A 17,019-nucleotide genomic window follows, 5' to 3' on the forward strand; every position below is an offset into this window, starting at 1 on the left:
TCATTTGTGTTCATAAATAGCCGTGAACTGTGGATTTTAATGAGACTCTCTAGGTTGTCAGGGAAACAAAACCTAGCTAGCATATTGGAACTAGGAAAGGGCAAGAAGAGGTCTGCCAAGGGTCACAAAACAGTCAGAGAGGTGAGGGGCACTGGAAGGTGTGCCTAGGAAAGAGAAGGAAGGAAGGTGTGAATAAAGAATTATGTGTATTTGAGGGAGGCCCTTCAGAAACCTAACCATAATAACCGTAATACTTAACACACTATTTATATTTATGCTTCTCTGGCTCAGTGAATATTGAGCTGCTCAAGAGTGAGAGCCAGAATGCATTCACCTTTGTAGGCTCAGTCTCTTGTGTTTATTATACTCACAAAGTATTTTCCTTTTATGTGGGCTAGAAATGGCTTCAATATGCTTAGGTTGTGAGGCAGCCAGCAGCAGGGAGGCTCCATGGCCAAGTGAAACCAAATAAATCAGAGAACCATGGCTAGAAGAGACTCCTGGCTTTTCTCTTCCTATCAGCGCCCACTGCATTTTACTGCTAATGTATTTAGTATTCCTTCTAGAAAAATGTCAAGCTTCCATGGCACTGAGAGCTTTAGTTTCCAGACTTCAAGGAAAAGTGCCTTCTGTTAGGTACTATGAAGTGAATCTGCGGGGAAATGGATTGCTGAACGCCAGCCGAGCTGAAAGAGGCAGAGTTGCCATGTATTTCTGCCCTGGGAGCACTCGTCTGTCGTCTCATATGGTCGAGCTGGGAGTGGCACGGGTTAAAACAGTATTGTTCTGCCTTCTGCCCTCCAAAGTCTTCTGTGTTTTTGAGATGTATATATATAGCCTCATCTTCTTCTAGTTTCAGATCTCATGGTTTTTTTTTTTTCCTTTGAACTAGTAGGTATATACCTATATGGTCCAATTTGATTAATTATTGTTCTGTTTTCAATCTTTTAAAGTATACATTCCTTTGGGAGAAATGTGCTCATGGGAACAAATGACAGTCAAGCTTAATAGAGTCATAAAAATTAACATAAGGGGCTTTGTCTATGAACCTAAAGTTATTATTGTCAGCTTATTAATTCACAGGAAGTCTTATTACTTTATGGATAAGAGAATAATGATGAGAGTAAAATTATGGCAACAAAAGTAGAAGTTCTTTGCTTTTACTCCTGCCTTTAAATTACCAGATCAATTTCCCAATGATACTTTAATATCTAACCCTCATTTCTTTTTACCTGATCCATTAAAATATTACATTTGATAAAATTCTTTAGTGAAAAATATAGCAGGAATAGAAAATTATGTGAATCATTCAGATAAGATAGGATATCCTTGTAACCTAAAGAGCCTTTGAGAAGAGACTTTGTGTTGACCACATTATTTGGCTCTAGTGAAACAGTGGTAGAAATAATTTTAAAAATAGCTAGAATCACTCTACATATGGAAATAAAAATATTAAAATTTTAAATACTAAATTTTTAAAATTAAAAATATTATAAAAATATAGTTCCAAAGAACTTATGGGTCATAGAATAAAACATGATAGAAATTAGGATTCATTTAGAATTGAATGAGAAGAAAACCTATATAGAGAAACTAGTGGGCTACAGCTAAAGCAAAACAGATAGAACTACATAATCTTAAATGTTTATATTAGATAAGAAGAGAGCTTGCAAATTAAAGTGCTAGGCCTCCAACATAAGGAGTTGTTAAAAGATTACTAGAATATATTAAAAGAAAGTTTTTTTTTTTTTAATTTTTTTATTAGTTGGAGGCTAATTACTTCACAACATTTCAGTGGGTTTTGTCATACATTGATATGAATCAGCCATAGATTTACACTTATTCCCCATCCCGATCCCCCCTCCCATCTCCCTCTCCACCCGATTCCTCTGGGTCTTCCCAGTGCACCAGGCCGGAGCACTTGTCTCATGCATCCCACCTGGGCTGGTGATCTGTTTCACCATATAGTATACATGCTGTTCTTTTGAAACATCCCACCCTCACCTTCTCCCACAGAGTTCAAAAGTCTGTTCTGTATTTCTGTGTCTCTTTTTCTGTTTTGCATATAGGGTTATCGTTACCATCTTTCTAAATTCCATATATATGTGTTAGTATGCTGTAATGTTCTTTATCTTTCTGGCTTACTTCACTCTGTATAAGGGGCTCCAGTTTCATCCATCTCATTAGACTGATTCAAATGAATTCTTTTTAATGGCTGAGTAATATTCCATGGTGTATATGTACCACAGCTTCCTTATCCATTCATCTGCTGATGGGCATCTAGGTTGCTTCCATGTCCTGGCTATTATAAACAGTGCTGCGATGAACATTGGGGTGCACGTGTCTCTTTCAGATCTGGTTTCCTCAGTGTGTATGCCCAGAAGTGGTATTGCTGGGTCATATGGCAGTTCTATTTCCAGTTTTTTAAGGAATCTCCACACTGTTTTCCATAGTGGCTGTACTAGTTTGCATTCCCACCAACAGTGTAAGAGGGTTCCCTTTTCTCCACAGCCTCTCCAGCATTTATTGCTTGTAGACTTTTGGATAGCAGCCATCCTGACTGGTGTGTAATGGTACCTCATTGTGGTTTTGATTTGCATTTCTCTAATAATGAGTGATGTTGAGCACCTTTTCATGTGTTTGTTAGCCATCTGTATGTCTTCTTTGGAGAAATGTCTGTTTAGTTCTCTGGCCCATTTTTTGATTGGGTCATTTATTTTTCTGGAATTGAGCTGCAGGAGTTGCTTGTATATTTTTATGGACACCTTATCTTTGACAAAGGAGGCAAGGATATACAATGGAAAAAAGACAACCTCTTTAACAAGTGGTGCTGGGAAAACTGGTCAACCACTTGCAAAAGAATGAAACTAGAACACTTTCTAACACCATACACAAAAATAAACTCAAAATGGATTAAAGATCTAAATGTAAGACCAGAAACTATAAAACTCCTAGAGGAGAACATAGGCAAAACACTCTCCGACATAAATCACAGCAAGATCCTCTATGACCCACCTCCCAGAATATTGGAAATAAAAGCAAAACTAAACAAATGGGATCTAATGAAACTTAAAAGCTTTTGCACTACAAAAGAAACTATAAGTAAGGTGAAAAGACAGCTGTCAGATTGGGAGAAAATAATAGCAAATGAAGAAACAGACAAAGGATTAATCTCAAAAATATACAAAAATATTAAAAGAAAGTTTAAGACAATAAACATGAGTAAAAATAAATGGAATAAAAGATGCATTGTATTAAAGAATTAATGAAATCAAAGGTTAATTTTAGAAAAGACGAATGAAATAGACAAACCTCTGGTGAGAATAAAAAACTAGAAAAGACTCAAATATCAGTCATTTAAAAACCAAAAATACAGATACAGAATGAATTAGAAAGATGATAGAGGATATTAAAAACAGCATTATAGCAGGATATTTTAAAACTTTGATATATAATTTACTCAAATATATAGGAAATTTTTACTCAAATATATAAGGAAATTCTTACAAACTCATGGCTTATTGACCCTGCCTTGAAATAACTAGAAAATCTAAATTGTTCTAAATCATTAAAAAGTTGAATCAATAAAAAATATCCTTAAAACGGAAGTACCAGGCTCTGATGATTTATAGGTAAGTTCTACCTATATTGTACAAATCATTTGGAGAATCATATTCAGAGAAAGACTTGGTGACATAAAGACAGAAATTTACCACAAATTAATTTATAGCTTTCATAAAATTTCAATAAAAAATCATAAGAGTTTTTTGGGAAGTAGGGTAGGCATGATTGGACAAGATAATTATAAAAACTTATATGGGAGTGCAAACATCTAAGTATAGCGAATACAATTCTGATTACAAAAGAACAAGGTGGGTGACTTTTGTTCCAAAAATCATGATGCATTATAATGCTAAAGTTGGTAAGCTCAGGTGTGGTGTTTGTTTCAGGTAGACAAAACGACTGATGGGACAGAATAGAGATTCAGAAACATATCCATGCATGTGTGGAAACCTAATACATGATACGTGTGTACTTTTAGATCATTGTGGAAAGGAAAAACTATGCAATGAAAGGTGCTGAGCAATTGGTTTTCCATACGGAAAAAAAGAGGTGCCTAGTTCACACCACAAACAAAAGTCAACTTCAGGTGATTAAAGACCTAGTTGTGAAAGGCAAACCTATGGCTGTACGTAAATTACCTGCACCAGAGCCTACCCTTTTGAACTTGGGATAGGAAGGGATTTCAGAATGTTCAGAAAATTGCTAACTGAGATCATACTAAAATTAAGAACTTGTGTCTATGAAAAGATATCATAAAGTGAAAATACAAGTAAACTGGAAGAAGCTATTTGTACACAATAAACAGGCAAAATGTTAATAGAGCCTTAACAAAAGTTTTGAATATTTTATGTATGTACATGCGTGCTCAGTCACTTCAGTTGTGTCCGACTGTTTGTGAACCTGTGGACTATAGCCCACCAGGCTCCTCTGTCCATGGGCTTTTCTAGGCAAGAATACTGGAGTGGGTTGCCAGGCCCTCCTCCAGGGGATCCTCTTGACCCAGGGATTGAACCCGCATTTCCTGTGGCTCCTGCATTGCAGGCAGATGCTTTTACCACTGAGCCAAGGAAGCCCCTTTTTATAATTTATAAGCATTTTAAATTATTGCTGCAGGAGCGTTGGCCTCAGTATTTGGTCTACTATACTGTCAGGAAAGGAAGTCATCACTATTTCTCTCCTCCATCTCTTTTGCTTCTCCTGGAACTCTAATTATTCACAAGTAACTCTGATCCTTTTTCTCATGATTTCCATTTCTTTATACTTGCTCTCTCGATTTTGAGATATTTCTTTCACTTTATCTTCCAGTTCTCTCATTTTGTTTTCAGCCATTCTCTATGGTTACCATTCTATCTTCTATTAAGTTTTCAAATTAAATAGAGGCTTTTATAAAGAATTCCTACATCAGTAAGAAAAAGACAAAAATCCAGTAGAAAAATGGGCCACATTTTTGAACAGGCACTTCACAGAAAAGAACTAGGCAAGTACACATGATCTTATTAATCTGAAAAATGGGAATTGAAAGCACAATATCCTCTGGATAAATGAAAATTAAAATGCCCAACAAACTGTAGAAAATTCTTAAAGAGATGGGAATATCAGATCACTTGACCTGCCTCCTGAGAAATCTGTATGCAGGTCAGGAAACAAGTTAGAACTGGACGTGGAACAACAGACTGGTTCCAAGTCAGGAAAGGAGTATGTCAAGGCTGTATATTGTCACCCCGCTTATTTAACTTATATGCAGAGTACATCATGAGAAATGCTGGGCTGGATGAAACACAAGCTGGAATCAAAATTGCCAGTAGAAATATCAATAACCTCAAATATGCAGATGACACCACTCTTATGGCTGAAAGTGAAGAAGAACTAAAGAGCCTCTTGATGAAAGTGAAAGAGGAGAGTGAAAAAGTTGGCTTGAAATTCAACATTCAGAAAACTAAGATCATGGCATTTGGTCCCATCACTTCATCATAAATAGATGGGGAAACAGTGGAAACAGTGAGACTTTATTTTTTTGGGGGGGCTCCAAAATCACTGCAGATGTATGAATGACTGCACCCATGAAATTAAAAGATGCTTGCTCCTTGGAATAAAAGTTATGATCAACGTAGACAGCATATTAAAAAGCAGAGACATTACTTTGCTAACAGAGGTCTGTCTAGTCAAAGCTACAATTTTTCTAGTAGTCATGTATGGATGTGAGAGTTGAACTATAAAGAAAGCTGAGCACTGAAGAATTGATGCTTTTGAACTGTTGTGTTGGAGAAGACTCTTGAGAGTCCCTTGGACAGCAAGGAGATCCAACCAGTCCATCCTAAAGGAAATCAGTCCTGAATATACTTTGGAAGGACTGATGCTGAAGCTGAAACTCCAATATTTTGACCAACTGATGTGAAGAACTGATTCATTTGAAAAGACCCTGATGCTGGGAAATATTGAGGGTGGGAGGAGAAGGGGATGACAGAGAATGAGATGGTTGGATGGCATCACTGATTTGATGGACATAAGTTTGAGTAAACTCTGGGAGTTGGTGATGGACAGGGAAGCCTGGAATGCTCCAGTCCATGGGGTCGCAAAGAGTCGGACATGACTGAGGAACTGAACTGAACTGAAAACCCCCAAACTCTAGAGCAATGGAATCACATCTACAACTGCTTTGGAAAACGATGGCATTGCATGGTGAAGTAGAAGCTGTGCATACTTTTGAACCAACTATTTCCGTTGGTGTACAACCTATGAAATATTTGTGTATGTGTACAAAGACAGATGCACAAGAAGTATTACAGCAACATTGTCAGTACAAAACTGGAAATAACACTAATATCTTTGGGCAGTAGACTGGATGAATAAATGGTGGTATCTTCATATAATGGCATACTACACAGCAGACAAAAGGAGTAGCTACAGCTACTCACATCAGCACCGATAACTTGATAAATCTTGGGATCATGTTTGGTGAAAAAATTCTGCTGCAGAACAATTCATATGGTATATTTCTATTTGTATAAAGTCTTCAAACATTCAGAAGTAAACAATGTGTAAGCATTCAGATGTGATTAACTCATGAAGAAGAGCAAGGGAATAATAAACAGGAGGGTGGTTATCTCTGGGTGGGGGCTGGAGTAGGGAGGGGGATGCTGTTTAGGAAGCATCCTCAGGGGCTTCAAAATTTCCAGTTGTTTTATTTTTTAATCTTAGTGAAGGGTACTCAGATGTTTATTTTGTCATCATTCTCTGTATGCTTTGCGTGTGTGGTAAGTTGCTTTGTGTCTGACTCTTTGCAACCCTACGGACTGTAGCCTGCCAGGCTCCTCTGTTCCTGTGATTCTCCAGGCAAGAGTACTGGAATGGATTGCCATACCCTCCTCCAGGGGATCTTCATGACCCAGGGTTTGAACCCGCGTCTCTTATGTCTCCTGCATTAGCTGGCAGGTTCTTTACCACTAGCGATACCTGGAAAGCCCTATCTGTATGTTAACATGTGATACATGTTACTTTATATTAATTCAGCATTTAATAGAAACAATCCAAAGAATATTTTATGAACTCAGTGGTAATATACTTGGTCAATAACTTCTCTCTAATAGTTATTACTGCTGTAGCTTTATTTTGCTGTAGCTTTATTTATTTAAAGCAAAACTTTATTTTGCTTCCTGCAATTTAGAGAATAACATTGGCTCACCGAACAAAGAAAGCTGATCAAAGAAGGAAAAGTATTCCTTCACATTGCTGGGCATGTGAAATGGAGCACAAGGATAGAAACCAGTATTTTGCATATAGCAGATGATCACAAAAACAGGACTGGCTTTGAATTAAAATAATTCAAAAAATTTACATTTTTGAGAAAAATGTAAAGTTGACTTCAGATTCCTTTGAACCATAAAAATTAGGCTTCAAAATTTTCAGTGGACTTTTCCTTCCACTTAGTTGCTCTGCCTAACTATGAGCTTGTTTCTTGATGTTCTATCTCTTGAGGAATCCTAGGAAAGCAGATATCCTGACAGGTTTGGCTTTGGTCTCAGAACAGGCAGTGTGGAGTGCCTGGCCCCTGGGATTGTCGGGGGGAACACAGCTGGAGAAGCTGGGTGTATAGAGGCCAGGTTTTCAGGATAAGAAACAGGGTGGAATTATTACAAGCAGTTATGGGCAGTAGTTCCAGATAACTTAGTTAATTTATTTCCAAATAATTAACTTGAGGATCTTGATTATCTAGATTTATGATCAGCCATCATTGCCTTCCTTATCGCCATGACTACTGTCGCCAAAAGAATTAAGCAGAGCAATAGCTGCTGTTTAAAGTCATGCTGTTTGAATCTTGTCCTATAAGAGTCTGTGAATTAGGCAGTGAAGATGGAGCTGTGGTCAAGAAAGAGGTACAGACAAATGAACCAACATCAAACTAAGGATACTGGCATAGTACCAGATTCTATTGCTCTATTCTTTGGCTGTTGTTCCATTTGTCTTTGACTTTGTAGGCCAAAGTCATTCAGATTGATTTCATAAACCTTGACATCCTCATCCCATAAATAAAGCTTGCTGAAAATGATTTATTTATAGTCAATATTTTAATTATTTTAAATCCCATGGTTATTGAAATCATGCTTTGGAAATAAAGCCATGAAAGTAGGGATTTAAGAGTTTTATAGAATCTTATTTGTGCAGAATATGAAGCTAACTATTTGTTCCTTTTAATTCCACAAATATAGCCAATATATCATGTTAGCATATTTATTATCTCCTTTGATACACAATTTTCAACTCTATTTTGACACTTTTCCCTGCTATGGGCTTGGCTGTTCACTGCTGCTCTGACTGTCTCATGTTTGATAAGGGCCTGGGTAAGCCATAGGGTGAAGGGGACAGAGTACAACCTTGGGTTTAAATCTTGATTCAATCACTAGCTAGTTGTTGGACTCTTGAAAGTTTAAACTCTCTTATCCTCAGCTTCCTCAGTTGTAAAATGGGCATAATAATCCTTATCTTATAAATTAGAAGAGACAGTTTATGAAAACATGTAGTGCAGAGTAATTGCTTCTTAAATATTAATCCTTTTGCTTGTAAAATTTATATAGACAGCAAAATATATTTAATTAAGTTACTCAATGAGAATAAATGAAAGGTGAAACAAATGCATCATGCTTCCACCTGCTCTGATAAAACCTTCAAACTCTGAAGACTGGCTATGACAGTCACAGTATTCCTATAGGGCACCGAAAACTCTGCCTTCCACACCATCATTGGTAGTGACATTTTTTTTTTAAGAAATGAGGAAATTTTATACAAAATATGGAATTTAAAAATAATACATGAAATTTCAGTCTTATAGTAAAGGTCTTGCTGAAAGATGATTCAGCTAAGCTACCTGAAAGCAAATGAAAAATAACTTGATTAAACATTGAGAAAAAGCATGTGAAAACCTAGTGATGAGCAAAGACAGAAAATTTTCAGTTGATCTGCTTCTCTCATGATGCGTACCAAGACTTTGATCAAACACTAGTTTCCTTCTGAGCTGTAATTTTACTTAAACATCATGTCATTATTTTTTCCATAATTAAGATAATATAACATTAAAAAGCATTTGGAAAATGGAGGACTAGAAAACATACTTTTACTTCCAGGCTTTTTCCCATGTATATTTTTTTGTGGCTGCAATTATAGTTTGTATGCAATTTTTCAACTTGAATTGTCAGTTAATATTATGCTCAAACAAATTGAGCTGCTAAGTAACATATTACATTCTATGATTTATTTAACAGTTTTTCTATTGTGAATATTAAAGTTGCTTCCAAACTTTTGCTGTAATACAAAATCATTGTGAGGAGCAATTTTTCTTTTAGAATTTTAAAAGAATTTTATCTGTAGGGAAATATACATTTTTAAAAGGAAAAATAGAAGTACCAGTTATTAGAATTTATACTCAAGTAAACCTCCTGCAGGTCCTTTTTCTTGTGCCCAATGCCATTTATCAATTTTTATCAGATTCTGCAGGCAAATGAGTCTTGCTTAAGTTGTAATATATTTGTATAGGCAGTTGTGTTTAAAATTTAGCTTCACTACACCCAAGAAACAGCACTAGGTCAATAAGAAAAAGACACAGAAGAAAAAAGAGAAATCAAATGTTCAAAATGGCCAGAGAAGTTTGTGAATGCATTTATTTCCAAGGCAGAAGACTGGGTTGGACTGAATAATTGTCATTTTGTCTTTCATTAACACTGCCTTTGCCCTTTAATCTTTTTGCTTATTCCCCTCCCCATTTCTCCCCAATGCCAGGCTACTTTTCCAAGGAGTGTGAGGGCTCCCTGGACGTGTCCATCCTTTTTTCATTCTCTCTTAGTTTTTGCTTTCCTTCCCTGCCATATGTCTAGAGCCTTGAGGAATTTTCATCATTTCAGCTCAGTATTTGCTGAGCATCTACTATGTGTCAGGTATGGCTGTAGGAGGTGAAAATTCAAGGGAGACTAAAACACAAATTCCGTGCTGGTCAAGAGGATACTGGGAGGTTTGATTGAATGGGTATCCGGAGACAGAGACAGAAGTAGCCAAGAGACCAGTGTGTGTATAAGTGCAGGGGTAAGGGGCATTTGGGGCTTCCCTCATAGCTCAGTTGGTAAAGATGCTGCCTGCAGTGTAGGAAATCCGGGTTTAATTCCTGGGTCAGGAAGATCCCCTGGAGAAGGAAATGGCAACCCACGCCAGTATTCTTGCCTGGAAAATCCTGTGGACAGAGGAGCTTGACGGGCTACAGTCCATGGGGTCGCAAGAGCCAGACATGACTTAGCGACTAAACCACCACAAACCACCACCACCAAAGGGCATTTCTGACAGGCAACAGCTTTTGCAAAGCTATGTAGTAGGAGTGAACTTGGTGAGTACAAGGAAGAGAAGGCCAAAGTGTCTGAAACCCTGTTCCTTCAACACAGAGCCCATCCTACCCTAACGCTCGCAAAGTAGAAAGCTCAGTTGCCTAATGCTTTCTCGTTGGTGGGCTTTCTGTGTATTCTGGTTAAATGATTCCAAAAAGCCCTGTGAGTCCCAGTGATTTACCTTTTCTCATCATGTCTGTAAGATGAAGAAGTCCGGCCACTGGTCCATATAAACATCTTAGAGGATGTTGGTCCAGGGGCTCCTTTCCTTAAGGTGGAAGTCCTGGAGGAGTGGCGAAAAGACCTAGAAGAGATACACACTGAAGTTAAAGCCATTCCTTAAAGTTTGGGGAACTTTGTATCAATGCCTGTTCAGTCGCTTCAGTCCTGTCTGACTTTTTGGGACACCCTGGACTGTAGCCTGCCGGGTTCCTCTGTGCATGGCGTTCTCCAGGCAAGAATACTGGAGTGGGTTGCCATGCCTTCCTCCAACGGATCTTCCCAACTCAGGGATTGAACCCATGTCTCATGTCTTCTGCATTGACAGGCAGATTCTTTACCACTAGTGCCACCTAGGTAACCCCTCGGTATCAATAGCATCAATAAATCTTGGTGAATTGACCATCTTAAATAAGACCAGGTTTTTCTTGCTGTAGGGCAGCAGTTCTCAACCCTGGCTGCACATTTAAGTCAAATGGGAATCTTAAAAAATACTGAAGCCTGGATCTCTCCCTCAAAAACGTGCATTCAGTTTTTTTTTTTTTTTTTAAAGCTTCCTAGTTGTTTCTAATGCATTGCTAGGATGAAGAGGCACTGCTTTAGGGAAATGTGTTTTCTAATTGATGTTATTATCATATTCCCTCCAAGAGATCGCCTCCGAAAATATAATTTGGTAGAGTTTTACTTATTTATTAGCCGCTCTGTGCAGCATGTGGGATCTTAGTTCCCCAACCAGGGATTGAGCCTGTGTCCCCTGCAGTGGAAGCGCCAAGTCCTAACCACTGGACCACCAGGGAACTCTCTATATTCGGTCCAGTTTGGCATTCTATATTTTTCCAAAGTTTTGGTTCAGGGTTGGTTCTATTCCTCTGTTCCTCTTCAAGCTCTTTTCCTTGATACTGAAGATGTGACACGTTAGTGACGAGAGATCATCTTTTAAATGTATTCAACTGTTGCCAAAGCTGAAGGTTCATCCCTTGCAGTTGAGTCTCTGAGAAAATCATGGCATGAGTGGCAGCAGATATTCACTGCTCCTAAGGGCCACGTTTATAGGATCTGGAGTCAAGATGTCAGAAGACTGTTGTGTTCTTTTGGTTATAACACAGTTTGGGGATTAGTTCTTTCATTTTGAAGTTAGAAATATGAAATATCATAACACTCTTAGTCACATATATAAAAGTTAAAATGATATTTAACAAATAGAGAAAAGGAAGAAAGGTGATTCCTTCATGGATGCGTGGTCACTCATGGATTTCCTTTAGGTTGAGCATAATATTATTGCTAAGCCTGAGATTGGAAATGATAAGTACTATATACTATATCTGGGCTTCCCCAGTGGCTCAGCGGGTAAAGAACCCACCTGCAATGCAGGAGACACAGGAGGCTTGGGTTCTACCCCTGGGTTGGGAAGATCCCTTGGAGGAGGGCATGGCAACCCTTCCAATATTCTTGCCTGGAGGAATCTCATGCCAGAGGAGCCTGGCAGGCTACAGATCATAGGGTTGCAAAGAGTCAGACATGACTGAAGTGACTGAGCATGCACACACCATATTAGCTACTATATGCCAGGCAATTTGCATATATTATCTATGTATGTGTCATGAAATGTGTATGCCGATATCTATGTGATGCTTATATTATGAAAACCATTCAAGGTAGATAATGCTATTATTTCCAGGCTACAAATGATGCTTTTAGGAGACTGAGCTATTTGCTCACATTTAGAAAAGGTGGAGCCATGTCTGCTTGTCTCCAATCCTTGTGCTTTCTGGAGAAAGATATGTTCTAGTCTAGCCCAGTGATTCTCAATGTACGTAGGGTTTACCTGGAGATCTTGTGACCATGCAGATTCTGATTCAGTGAGTGTAGGGAGGGAGCCCAAGATTTTGCATTTCTAGCAGGCTCTTGATGATGCTGATATTTGGAGGAAACATGAAGCCCCTAGGACTCAGAACATATACTAAGAATCAGTGGTTATTGGCCTAATTTTTTTTTTACTAATTAGCTGTGTGGCCTTGAGAAGGCACTTATCTTTGCAGGGGCTTAGTTGTTTTTAATCTGTAACATGGAAAGTTTGAAATTGGTAACCTCTGAGATCCTTCTCAGCTCCAAAATTTTGTGACTCAGTACATTGAAGGATGAATTAAAGTGTGTTTAAATCATTGTGTACTGACTTCCTGGAAATAGGTCTGGGAATAGATCTCCTTCTGTAACCCTTGGGTCAGCATCAGAGATAGAAGGAACAGAGGCAATGGGAAGTGCTTGGGGTTTGATAACCAGTATAGATGCAAGATACAATACTTCTACCCTTAGTCTCTCAGGATGAGTGACAGGAATGAAAAGATACACCTGAATGGATGCCCTGGACAGTTTCAAAAAGATCTAGAAGTTGAATCTGCTTAGCTCTGGGATCTGGGACATTTAAAGTTATTTAAGTTTCCTTTTGAACATCTTTAAAACACATATGATAGAATAGGAATTAAATTTATTAGAACTAGACAGTCTTTGGAAGTGAAAGTGAAAGTGTTAGTTGCTCTGTGGTGTCTGACTCTGCAGCCCCATGGACTGTAACCCATCAGGCTCCTCTGTCCATGCATTTTCCAGGCAAGAGTACTGGAGTGGGTTGCTATTTCCTTCTCCAGGGGATCTTCCCAACCCAGGGATTGAACCTGGGTCTCCCGCTTTGCAGGAAGATTCTTTAACCTTTGAGCCATTAGGAAAGCACAGACAGTCTTTAGGAAATAAGAATGATTTTGTGTGTGTGTGTGTTAGTTGCTCAGTCGCATCTGACTCTTTGCGACCTCATGGACTATAGCCTACCAGGTTCCTCTGTCCATAGAGTTCTCCAGGCAAGAATACTGCAATGAATTGCCATTCCCTTCTCTAGGGGATATTCCTGACCCAGGGATTGAACCCGGGTCTACTTGCATTGCAGGCAGATTCTTTACCATCCGAGTCACCATGTAAGCTAAATGACCTACTTTATAAGAATGAAGATTGGCTTAAACCTTCAGGAAGGTATTTCAACACTGACTCTGGTGGGATCTTCTGATCTTTTTAGTCACTCCTCAAGGGTTGGGTTGGAGCAGACAAAAAAAGGGGCACACTTTGAATTCAGGTAAAGCAATAAATCCCACCATCCTGTTACCAGTTATAAGCCAGGCTTTAATAGACACACCATACATATTATAAATGACTTGAAACCAAGTGAAGGGGGCTGTGGTGATTTTAATATACTTAACAATGCTCTTCAGACTGTGTCATTTCAGCATTGCACCCTTAAGCTGCTGTTTGAAGATGATACAGAAGGGAAGAGATGAAAGGTATACTTATTCTAATTAACTGTCTAACAATTGTTGGAAAGGACTTAATGATTCCTCAGCTTATCCTAAGAAGTGGATTTGGAGTTTCTCCACCCCAGTTTTCTTTTACAAACTGTTATTTAAAACCTGCTAAGTTTGTTGTTAATTAAAATTAAATGAGTAGTTTTAAGGACAACACTATAAAGGTTCTGTGGAGGTTGAAAAAAGTTCCAGGCTTCAAAGAAACACCCAGAATATGTTAACGGGAGTTGGTTTGGTGGGTCCCTCAGCTCAAATGCAGCTCTCCTGAACGTCTCAAGTAATTAACTCTGTTCACTTTATAAGACAAGGAACACCTCATTTGAATTGTGATTAGAAAACTGATTTGGAGACAAAGAAACCACTTTATATAATTCTGTAATTTGGAATCCTAGTGTGGAAAAGAGACCTGTAATGGTGGATGCTTGGGGCTGAGGGCAGGGGGAGGAAACCTGGAATGAATTCTGTCATCAAAAGACCAGGAGCTGGGGTGAACCTGGCTGAGCCTCGACTATATGATTGCAGGTAAGTATGGTCTGAAAACCAGATCCCCTAAAAGACATAATCTCAGCTTTGAATGAAAGCAGGAGTTGGGGAGAATGTAACAATTTCTTTGCCTTGGGAATTTATAGAGGGCCTCTTTCCATTTCTCAGGCGTACACCTCCGTGGGTTTCTACTGCTCTGACTCAGCTCACATTTTCTCTCTGCCTCCCTTTCCTGCCAGGTGAGTGAGTTCCTCAAGTGTTTCCAAGGCCATCTCAGGTGTCATCTCTTCTGTGAAGCTTTTTCTCACCCCCGCAAACAGCTTCCTCAGCCCGGTTCCCTGTTCTTGGTACCCGCCTCTGGTAGAGCAATGCCGTGGGCATTCCAGGGCATGGCTGTGTCTTATGCCCTCTTTTGGCACAATGCAGGACACACAGTGATGCACTGGTCATGTTCGCTGTCTGCCTTGACCATCTAAGTATCTGTTGTTGGAAAGTATGACCAAAACAGCATGTGAAATACTGACCAGCTTAAACTGGTTTTGCTTCCTTAAAGCAGGTTGTTGATTAATCAAATCTGCAGTTATTTTATAGAGACAGCATTGTGCATGTGCGGGATGGAAACTTTGGTCTTCAAGATGACCCTGGGCCACGAATCTTGTCTCTGGAACTCAAAGAATAATAATGTTGCCCCCAGAGCCCTTTATGAAGCAACAAGTCCTTCAGTAAGGAAAACTTGGATTCCAGAAGTAGTAGTAGTTTATATAGACTGATTGCAGAATAGCCAATCAGCTTCCAAGTTTGCAATTCTCCTAACCCTTTAAAATCCACCTTGATCTCTGGATCTCAGAGACAGATTTGAGAGGGTTGCCTCCTGTCTTCTTGCTGGTCAACCTCACAACAAAGCACTTTCTTTTCTCAAAAGCTGGTGCCATTGTATGGGCCCTTGCTTAGTAACAAGACCATAGGTTCTGACGTTGTCCTCCTGTGTTGTGGCTCCCTACTGCTGGACGAGCTGCTGTCTCATTTCAGATCATTTCCTGAGCTCAGGATGCTGTTCCTTTTTCTCATTCCCTACCTCCTCGCTTTTCTTCTCCTGATTGGACTGCTCCTTCTGACTCTCTGTCTTTTTTAAAAAAATACATATTTATTTTTGGTTTGGCTAGGTCTTCGTTGCTGTGCGTGGGCTTTCTCTAGTTGCAGTGAGCTGGGGCTACACTAGTTGCGGCGCGTGGGTTTCTCATAGCGGTGGCTTTTTTTGTTGCAGAGCACAGACTCTAAGTGCTCAGGCGTTAGTAGTTGCAGCTCCCGGGCTCTAGAGCTCAGGCTTAGATTTGTGGCACATGGGTTTAGTTGCTTAGAGGCATGCGGAATCTTCTTGGACCAGGGATGGAACCCGTGTTTTCCACATTGGCAAGTGGATTCTTTACCGTGGGCCACCAGGGAAGCCCCTCCCTCTGTCTCTTTTGTTGACTTGGACAGAAAGTTTCTATTACTTGCTGAACTATCACTCAGTAAGGTTTTCTTTAGAAATGGCAGCATATTCTAATAAAAATGTGAGCAAGAGAGTCAGATGTTTGCCTCTTGGCATCGCCACCTACCAACCGTGTGACTTTGAACAAGTCAGTTTAACATTTCCATGTCTTAGTTTCCCCAGTTGTAAAAATGGAAATAATAATACTTATCTTTCTGGGTTGCTTGGAAGATTAGTAAGTTAACAGATGCAAAAGTACCTTGAATAAATCAAGGCACATGCTAAACATTAGTTTACTTCTTTTCTTCCTTGTTCATAATTTTAAGAGTAGTGAGTTAGATTTATCTTTTTGTAAAAAAATCTAATTAAGGAGCCTTGTACTTGTACATTGAGACTATTGATTTTCTTTTTCTTATGGGTTAGAGGCAGAGAGAAAACAGTTTTCTGAGATATTGAGATAATGAAATCTGAAGTATTATACTTCCTCATTCACCTTGATACTCATCTCGAGCCAGAGGAGCATAAGTGCAGTGACTCTGAACACTGGCTGAACAGTATAATCATTGGGAGGAATTAAAAAAATTCTGGTGCCTAGATCTCAAACCAGACCAGTGAGAATCTCTAGGGGTGGGTCTCTGGCGTCAGAATTTTTTAAAAAGCTTTCCGGGTGACTCTGATGTGCAGCCAAGGTGGGAAACTCTGCTAAAAATTCTCAGGTTCTGGTTTCACCTGAGTTCTTAATGGAGACTCTCCTTGCTTCTAGAAGTTTCAGCTGGAGAGTAACAGTTCTATGAGTGATACTGTGCTGTGGCTTCTCATTTCCTCAAGGTGACAGCTGCAAGGACAAGTGGCATACAAGGTAGGGAAGAGCAAAGTGGATGCAGTTTTCTATTGTCAGTGGCCTTGAGCTCTGCATATGGGGTGCTCTTAATGCATTCTGCTTTATTAAATAGCAAGCAGGAGCCAGCGGAACTATTTAACACCTAATTACATGTCTAATCTTGTGTAAAATTGTAACACTAATGACATCACAGCAGCAACTTAAAAGGTCATTTGAAGCACAGAAATTTAGGAA

At 39.1% G+C, this 17,019-nt stretch overlaps 1 protein-coding gene across 4 annotated transcripts in view; it reads right to left on the minus strand.

Annotated features, from left to right (window-relative positions):
* The window catches only part of KCNMB2 (potassium calcium-activated channel subfamily M regulatory beta subunit 2), a 287,468-nt gene that overhangs the window by 26,744 nt on the left and 243,705 nt on the right, over positions 1 to 17,019 (minus strand). For all 4 annotated transcript variants that reach the window (XM_043473689.1, XM_043473690.1, XM_043473688.1 and 1 more), the window contains one exon: positions 10,609 to 10,731. In XM_043473689.1, coding sequence (XP_043329624.1) covers positions 10,609 to 10,664 — 56 coding nt within the window. In that variant the 5' untranslated portion in view covers positions 10,665 to 10,731. The remainder of the gene's footprint in view (positions 1 to 10,608; positions 10,732 to 17,019) is intronic.

This window comes from Cervus canadensis, chromosome 7 (genome assembly GCF_019320065.1).
Source record: "Cervus canadensis isolate Bull #8, Minnesota chromosome 7, ASM1932006v1, whole genome shotgun sequence".
NCBI lineage: Eukaryota > Metazoa > Chordata > Mammalia > Artiodactyla > Cervidae > Cervus > Cervus canadensis.